The sequence below is a fragment of the Centruroides sculpturatus genome, unplaced genomic scaffold (genome assembly GCF_000671375.1).
Source record: "Centruroides sculpturatus isolate CEXI.00-Female unplaced genomic scaffold, Cexi_2.0 scaffold835, whole genome shotgun sequence".
Lineage (NCBI taxonomy): Eukaryota > Metazoa > Arthropoda > Arachnida > Scorpiones > Buthidae > Centruroides > Centruroides sculpturatus.
The window spans coordinates 155,440-164,800 of record NW_019384995.1 but is presented as its reverse complement, the minus strand read 5'-3'; the positions used below and the strand labels follow the sequence as shown (position 1 = coordinate 164,800).

General features: G+C 27.9%; 1 protein-coding gene across 1 annotated transcript in view; it reads left to right on the top strand.

The window, feature by feature from the left end:
* The window catches only part of LOC111633111 (anillin-like), a 90,984-nt gene extending 85,256 nt beyond the window's left edge, over positions 1 to 5,728 (top strand). Inside the window, exons 15-18 of the mRNA XM_023377644.1 lie at positions 5,064 to 5,176; positions 5,266 to 5,352; positions 5,426 to 5,533; positions 5,710 to 5,728. Coding sequence (XP_023233412.1) covers positions 5,064 to 5,176; positions 5,266 to 5,352; positions 5,426 to 5,533; positions 5,710 to 5,712 — 311 coding nt within the window. The 3' untranslated portion in view covers positions 5,713 to 5,728. The remainder of the gene's footprint in view (positions 1 to 5,063; positions 5,177 to 5,265; positions 5,353 to 5,425; positions 5,534 to 5,709) is intronic.
* Positions 5,729 to 9,361: the final 3,633 nt, after the last annotated feature.

Below are 9,361 nucleotides of genomic sequence, written 5' to 3'. Positions count from 1 at the left end.
GACTAGAAAAAAATCCATGTAATGAATCTAAATGAAAAGCAGTGTCTAATGGTAAGCTCATAATAATGATAAATTTATCATAAAATAGTTTAACAATAAGTAAATATTTTTAATGTTCAGAATAAACAATACTATTTTATTTCTTGTTATTATATATGAACAAAATCAGAATAAAACGCAATGTGTTTCAAGTGACATTGAGTTTTACATAATAGAAATTTAATGAATTTTACAGTTTAGTAATTATGAAAGTGGTGTAAGTCCATTTATGGCCCAGAAAGAATATATTAGTTTGGATAAATTCACATAGAAGTCTTTATGCAATCAACTTACATATTTCTAAAGTCATAGAAACATTGTCAAACTTAGTACACTTTGTTTATATTTTTGAATCAACTAAAATGCAAATGTTTAAATATCTCGAAAGAAGAAAAAATGGACTTACACCACTTTCAAAATAAATGGTCCAAATAATTACTCGTTACATATAAAAAGCATTTGAAAATTAACATGATGTTAATATTCACATATGACAAATAGCCTGAAAATTTTCTGTTAAATTGAGGTTTTACTGTAATATAATTTCTTTCAATATTTTTCATTTGAATAAACTTTTTAAGTTTCTTCAAAGATTCATTAGAAAACTAGCTACAAAATATTGGCTAAAAATTATTTAATTATTTTGTTTTTAATGTTATGCTGTAAATTCTTTCTTATCATTTTAAAATATTTATTTCTAAAAAAGCTGTATAATATATTGATTGTTAAATTATTTAATTTTGTTTACATCCATTTTTCTACATATTAATTTGGTTTCATTTGAAAATCTTTAGGATAAGTTCTTTATTTCAAATGTTTATAAAAAAAGTTTTTTTAATAATCTTTTTGATATTATAGGATCCAATAGGAACAATTGACCTTCGCCACTGTGTTACACCTCTCGTAAAATTAGTATCAAGAGATATTTGTGCCAGACCTCATACTTTTCAATTAATATCAATGAGACCAAAAGAGAAGGATGACAGAGACACACTCATCTCGCAGAGTGTCAATACAATCACTACAACCAAGTATGTAGAAACTCCCATTTCTTTAAAAATATAAGTACTTAACTATTAATGCCATTTTCTTTTCCAGACATCTTCTTTCTGCTGACACTAAGGAGGAACGTATCCTGTGGTGCAATCGCCTGAATGAAGTGTTAAGTAGCATCCGCAAGTGGGATCCCGAAGCACTCCGTCCGATAGAAATCGCCCAATAAAATTTCAGACTGATGCTTGCCTATCGCTCTGCATAAACTTTGACCGTAATGCCAACAAAAATTTTTCCAACTTGTTGCTATATTATGTTTGAATGTCGTGAGGCATATTAAATGTTTAATTTTAAATAGTTTTACTTTGATGATTTAACATTATTGCTGTTGATCAGTAATAGGCTTTTATAAGCTGTTAATAAGGGTTAAAAAGCTTAATATGTATATAGTTTGTAGATTTTATTAAATCAAAATAATTAAAAATATAGTAATTGAATTTATAAACCATATTTAAAATGAACAACAGTATTTTTTGAATTACAGCATATATTATATTTTGTAAATGAACTAATTACTTATAAATGACATAATTATGCACCCCATTTTGATAATTCTTTGTTTGAATTTAATAAAATTTGTTTAGGTATTAAAACAAGCCATAAATATAAAATTTCTTCTGTAAATAAATTCTTTGATGCAAGTGAGTACATTAACATACTATATGAGAATTATATAATATTTATTACAAATAATTTTATTATTCTCCACACTTTATTTTTTTAAAGATAATTCTGATAAAAATGTGATTCAATATCTGCAAAAAGATTAAATCTTGAAATATATTTTCATTATTGTGAATGATAATTTATAGAAAATTGGCAGATTTGAACAAAAGAAGAATTAAAAGTGCATTTAAAACAAATTCTTATTGAAAACTTAACTTTAAAAAAGATGACAAAAGGGAGTGAATTACTAAAATATTTACACAAGATGATGAGAAAAATTTCTATTGTGTTATACAAGAACATAACATTTTAAACAGTTTTATGTATTAAAATATTATCTGATTTTGTTTGACAATTTTTGGAAAGAAATTTTCCCATAAAAAGCATTATATTTTTAAGTGCTAACTGCTGGAGATCACATGCATAACCAAAGAGGTTATAATCATCCTTAATAATAATACTTTGTACTTATTGCAATCAAATTTATTATATAGTAATGTGTATCAATTTTATAGCTTGAGTTTAGAGTGTTGCATATAAAATTCTTTATTTAAATGGAAAATCTAGCAGTATCCTTTAAACTAGTGTTTCCCAATGGGGTTGGTACCACCTACTGGTGGGCATTGAAGAGATCTAAGGGGCTTTTTTGGTCCAAGGTAAATTTAGGTGGTGTTGAGGATTAACTGCCACTTTCCTGGACAATACTTGCAAGAATGCACTGAAAAGTTTGATTAATACTAAAAATCATCAAACACATGTTTCAATAAATAGTTCTAAATGTCTTTTAAGCAAGACCAGTTCATATTAAAAGTAGCTATTGGTACATTATAGCTTTGTTCCTAATACTTTTTTGACTAGTACACAAACAAGTCAAAAAAGTTTGTATGGTGTACGGTGCACTGCACAGCACAACAGTGTGTGTGTATATTTTCAGCTCGATCAACAAAGCTTATATTTACAAGTTTGCACAGGCCATGACAAGATTAATGTATGTGCAGAATGTTGAATCTATGCATGTTTTTTTGACAGGTTCATTAATTAAACATTACTATAAATATGTGAGGCTTTTTATCCACAAAGGTTTGTTTCAAAGTTCTTTCAGAGCAAGTGTGAACCTAAAATTTCTGTGCAGTATCTACAGATAACATTCAGAGGATAACTTACGTGGACCACTTATTAAAAATATATTTTTGTTGTAATAACTATTTGCCACAGAGGTAAGTATGTACATATTTACTGTTATTATTTGTTTATTATTCTTTTTGCCAACAGTGTTAGCAACGTAATTTAAAACTATCTTTTAAAATTTAAATTTACATAAATTTAAATAATTTTTTACAAAAAAAATCTGTTATAAAATATTCATAAAACAACTTGCATAAATTTAAATTTAAAATTTATTTAGTATGGTGAAGGTTGGTCCTGTGGTGGCCACAGCAGATTTTTTTAATTGTTTTTATTTTTACAGATAGACCCATGTCAGATTCAAAGAAAAAATGTAGACAGTATAATGTTGAATAATTGAAATATGGTTTTTATCTTTAAACAAGAGATCATCAATGAGCCCAATTTGCCAGAAAGTTTTCTCAAATGAAGTCATGAAACCTTCACAATTAGAAGATTTCATCAAAATACATACTGACAAAAGATAAAAATTTATCTTACTTTCAAATGCTCAAAGAACAACATTCATGACGTCCAACTTTAGCTAGTATGTTTTCAGCAGCATTGATACAAGATGATGGGTTACATGCCTCTTACAACATTTCCTTGATTATTACTAAATTGGGAAAACTGCACACCATTAGAGAAGAATTGATACTGCCAGCTGTGAATGAGGTTCTGCGTACTGTAATGCAAAAGCCACTGTCTAATATTATTAAGAAATAATACAGTACAGAAATGAAATTGACAAAATGTCCAAGGGATGTGGAGAGTTCTCTAACTGATTTTTTTGAAGACTACAGTTTTCTTTACAGCTCGATGAATTTACTTTACCAAACAATGAGTCTTTACTTCTTGCATATGGTCACTTCATAAAATATGAAAAAATTTGTCAAGAACTATTATTTGCAAAAAAAATTAGATATGGATACTAAAGGAAAATCTATATTTGACATATTGGAACACTATTTTGGTGTTTCAACAATGGTTGGACAGTACCGTGGGTTGATTTCATATTTGAAAAAGGTGGTACCAAATGTAGTCACTGTGCATTGTATAATTCACAGACAACATTTGGTTGCAAAAAACCTTAGTGATTGCCTTCATTGCTCACTACTGTATGTAATTACAGCAGTTAACAAGATCAGAAGTAATGCTTTCAATGATAGATTGTTTCGAAAACTTTGAAACTTTCATCGTTTTGATCACAATCATTTACTGCACACAGAAGTTTGTTGGCTATCAAAGGGTACTTGTCTAAAAGATTTTATGACATCTTTGATGTTTTTTGAAAACAAAGATGATTTGTTAAGAGAGAATTTATTGGAATTTAAGAACGATATAGCTTATTTAACTGATTTATATAATAAATTTAATGAAACAAATCTATGGCTGCAAGGAAATGATTTGAATTTGATCAATGCAAAGACATCTATATCTGCTTTCATGTCAAAACTTGCCTTGTACAAATAGAATTCTTTGACCCAAATTTTATCAGTTTCCGAATCTTTCTTCTGTGGAAACAAATGATGACAACATTCTGGTATTTTGTCAGCATTTGGAAGCACTTAAAATAAATTTCAGGATGTCCTTAACATGACCATTCCAGATTGGGTACTAGAACTTTTCTCAAACCTACAAACAGCAGATTTATCACTGCAGGGGGAGTTGATAGAATTGTCAACAAATAGTTTACATTCATTTTTTAATTTCAATTTTAAGAATTTTGGCTTCAGAAGCAAATTCCAGTATTATATCCAGCTTTATGGAGGTTTTCATTGCATTCCCATCATATTTAGTTGAAAGAGGATTTAGCATAGTCAGCAATTTACTAATAAAAAAAAGAAACAGATTGTCAATAGTGGCAATTTAAGATCACTGATGACAAATATGGCACCAAGTATCAAAAAATTAGTGTCATTACACCAAGCTCGGCCCTCTCACTATTATATTAATNTATTTAAACTTTTGTAAATGAATGAAGATGCATTAAATGTAAACTGTAATGAGATAAAAATACTTTCTTTAAATAAATTTGTTTTATATTATTGATGCATATCTTATAGATCAGTTCTTAAAAGTTTAATTTATTGACTGTAAAAGTTTATTTTTATGAGTTCAATGTTGTTTGTTTCTTATAGCCATAACAAGTCCTGGTGGTCCAAATGCTGTGAGAACTCCCAGTTTTGCATTAATTGGTTTCACTCGTTTGTGCCTTACAAATTGCAATAAAAGTTCATATACTCTAGAAAAAGTATGCTAAAATATTATTAAATTACATTTAAATACAGTATTTTAAATTATGTAAAAAAATAATCAGTTTAATAAAAATTTCTTTTGTAGGTTCCTTATCAATCACCATTAGAAGGTGTTGTTTATATGAAAGTTCAGTTACATGCTGAGCATAGAATTGAAGAAAAAGGATTTTTGGTATTTTTATAAAATTTACAGTTAATGAAATCTGTACTTTATTTACCTAATGTATTAAATTTATTTTTTTAAGACAATGTTTGAAGACGTGAGTGGATTTGGAGCGTGGCATCGTCGTTGGTGTATACTGAAAGGAAATAATTTAGCATACTGGAAATATCCTGAAGATGATAAGAAAAAGGTATATTTTTTTATAAATGAAATTAATATAAATTGCAGCAATATGGCTCAAAATACTTTAAAATACTTAATTCATTATATCTTAGCATAAAGACATACAATAATATGCTCATTATTTCATTAGGAATATTCTATAAATGCAAAATCTTTCATATTTTATATTTTTAATATGTACAGTAGACCGTCCTGTAACACAGGTTCATATAACATGGATTCGTATAACATGACGAAAAATTTGCGATCATGTTCATATAACATGCTAAAAGAGACTCGTATAACATGGTAAAATGTCATTGCCAACTCATGTCATGACAGGATTAGTCAAATCTGGACCAATAGCAGATGTACAGACAGTTGAGTTTAAACGAGCAGAGGACCTACTAATAACCATTTATTATTTAATGGCCATAAAAATTATATTTATATTAATGATGTCTCCAAAGTTCAGCAAATTTTTTGCAGAAAAATAACTTATTAGGAAATATGCGCCCGCCATTTGATGAACTGCTCCGCGATGAAAACAAGCTTAAGCAATAACAATGTGTCATCGAACGATGCACACTCAGTAAGTAATCCTACAATTTTTTGTTTATGTCATAGTTTATATGGATTATTCCCAAAAAATTATACGTGTTTTGGAAATGTTGAGTCAAATTGGTCTAGAATCGATTAATTTTATGGAAGTATCCCCTTTCAAATAACCATATCCCCTAAACTGTACATGTGTCAGGTTATGATTGGCTCATGTATTTAAGTGACTTGTACAACACGGAATTCATATAACATGGAATGTATCTACTGTGTTATAGGGGGTCTACTGTATTGGAAAATGCAATATTGTTATAATGATACACTGAAATTGAACAGATTAGAGAAAATACATGTTTCACATGTTATTTTAATATAGTGAATTCAAGGTAAATTGTTACATGTAATAAATCTGCTAATTTCAATATATAAACTCCTTTTTCATATTATATTTTAATTTGAATAATTTAAATTTATTAGATTTTTATTTTGATTTTAATCTATCTAATTTTTACTGTAATTCATGCCTTTACACTATATATTTATTTTCTGAAATTGTTTATAAATATTTGATGTGTAAAAATAGAGTAAATCTTTAAATATTTTTTTCATGTTTCTTTCAAGATAATAATTAAAGTAGTATATTTAAGAAATAAAATATGAATTGTTAAAGTAGAATGAGACCTATACATTAATAATAATGTATGTCTCATTTTATATACATATCACAAAAATGAAATGTAATGTCATTGTAATCTAAAACATAAAAATAAAATTTTGTATAGAAAAATTCAACTCGCTCTCATACTGTTTGGAGTTTGGTTAATACTCAAAAAAATTTTATGTATGAAGTAATAGAACAATTTAATTAAAACAGTTTTCTACTACTAAAATTTCTGTTTAAATTTATAGTAATGATTGTTTTGTTTCCTAAATTTTAAAATGAGAATTTCATTAATCTTGAAAAAAGTTTTGGGACTAGAAATTTCTAAATTTTGTCTGGAATAATTGCAAATGGTACAGTTTTTCACTATTCTTGATGTTAATTTGGACTTGATTTTAATTTGAATTTAGTTTACTTAATTACTTTTACAATAATATTCATTAAAATAATAAAACTTGTATGTGTATTTATCAAGTATCAGTTTATTACATATTTGTAAAGGTTTCAAATACTTTTTAAAGAATTAAAACTATGATTAGATACTTAGAAAATTATAAAATTCAACAAGTACAGTAGAGGTTCAATTATCTGAATATCAATCAACTGAAATGTCAATTAACTGAAAGTTTACTAGTTGGCAAATTTAAATTTTCACTAGTGCTGTGGTGCCGCAATCTTTGGCTATGTCTTGGGCTATTCCAATATTATTTTTGTTGGTGTGCATGTTTTAGCTGGCAGCACTGGTGTGACCATTAGAGGGTACTTAAGGACTTGCCAGGATTTGAACAAATTTCAATGTGGGATAGGTTAATATATTTTTTCGTACATAATTGGTTATTCGAAAAATCAATTTTCCAACCCCAGTACCCAATTGATTTGGATAATAGATGCTCTACTGTACAGTAAAATCTGTTTGTTGTAATAATTTTGAAACTTGCCTATGTTGATGACAATGACTAACTGATAACATTAAGCAGGATAAGTAAAACTACAATTACTAAGAACTTTAGTTTTATTGACTCTGATATTAATTAAAAAGACATGTTAAAACAATTTAATAAATTAAATAGATTATAACTGTTACTTTTGGATACTAATGATTATTTGAAAAAGGTTTTTAGCTCTATTGAGCTTGCATCAGTTTAAACTTACAAATCTGCTATTCTACTTGGAACAACTGATATATTCAAACATAATAATTTAACTATAAAGAATATTTTGTCAGTATGATATCTTGAAGTTATACAGTTTTTATTAATAGTAATTTGTCATGTGAATAATTGAAGTAAGAAATTCCAGCAATTCAAACTACTGTATTGTAAGCAAATAAGAATTAAAACAATTGGCAATTAATTCTTAAAAAGTACTGGTTAAGACTGATGTTAGTACAGTAGAACCTCGAAAACTCGGCTCTCGATAACCCGGCACTCCGGATAACTCGGCCACACCCTGGCCGGGCAAAAAAATCCTTAGTTAATTAATTTTCATTACAGACAGCTTTATAAAGGTATAAACTCTCATAAAGTATTTTTCTGAGGTCTGTCTTATCAGGTAAATTACTGTACACAGTGTATTCATTAATTTTCATTTTCATGTAGTAAAGGCTCTATGCCTTCATAAAGGACGTACTTTTCCTTTGTTTAAGGGTATTTGGGCAGTTTATTCTCTGTTATATTCTCAAGTAAACAATACATACAAGTACAGTACAGTATTTTCTGAGGAAACACTCGTACTTATTTTTTTTAACACCATTCCCGATAACCCGGCATTTTCACAAACTCGGCCACCCTTCGGTCCACATTAGGCCGAGTTTTCGAGGTTCTACTGTAATCATTATCAGCACACTGATTGACAATATCACTAAAATCCATTTGTGTAATTAAAATTATGTATGTATAAGAAGTTTAATTTCACAGAAGAGTTTTCTGTATGTATTATTGGTTATGTACTCACTGTAATTCTGAGAATTATGTAATAGACAAGTAAATATTCTAAATCAAAATAAAGGAACAAACATTAAATAAGTGATGGTTACCAATAACAATTATTATTGTGAAAAAATGAAGGGTGATTTTTTTGTATTAATTGATATAAGAACTATAATAGTATGGTTGAGAATATGGGATGATCTCAAATTATTCGTAATTAATGACCATTGAGACCTTAGTGAATGATTACTTTTGGAAAGAGGACCAAAGTAATTATTTGGCTGAAATGCATATTATATAAAAAGAAACCTGTTATTGAATAAAACAACTTTCCAAAAGCAATAACATTTCCTTTTTTGCAATATGCATTTTGGCCAAATTACTAGTTTGGTCCTCTTTCCAAAAGCAATTATTTGCTAAGGTCTCAATAGTCGGTAATTAAGAATAATTTGAGATCATCCCATAATCTCAACTACACTATTATAATGTTTATATTAATTAAAACAAACATTTGTTGAAAAATACAATTTCAGTGGTGATTCTGATTTAAAAAAATACAACCTGTTAATTTAATTAGGCTTTAATTTGAAAACATTGTAGACCTATAAATTCACACTGTTAGATAATGAAATTCAAGACCAGATAGCTTAGGGGCAGGAGGCCCCAATTAACTGTGTATGAACTTCTAAATACAAACTGGAAGTCACAT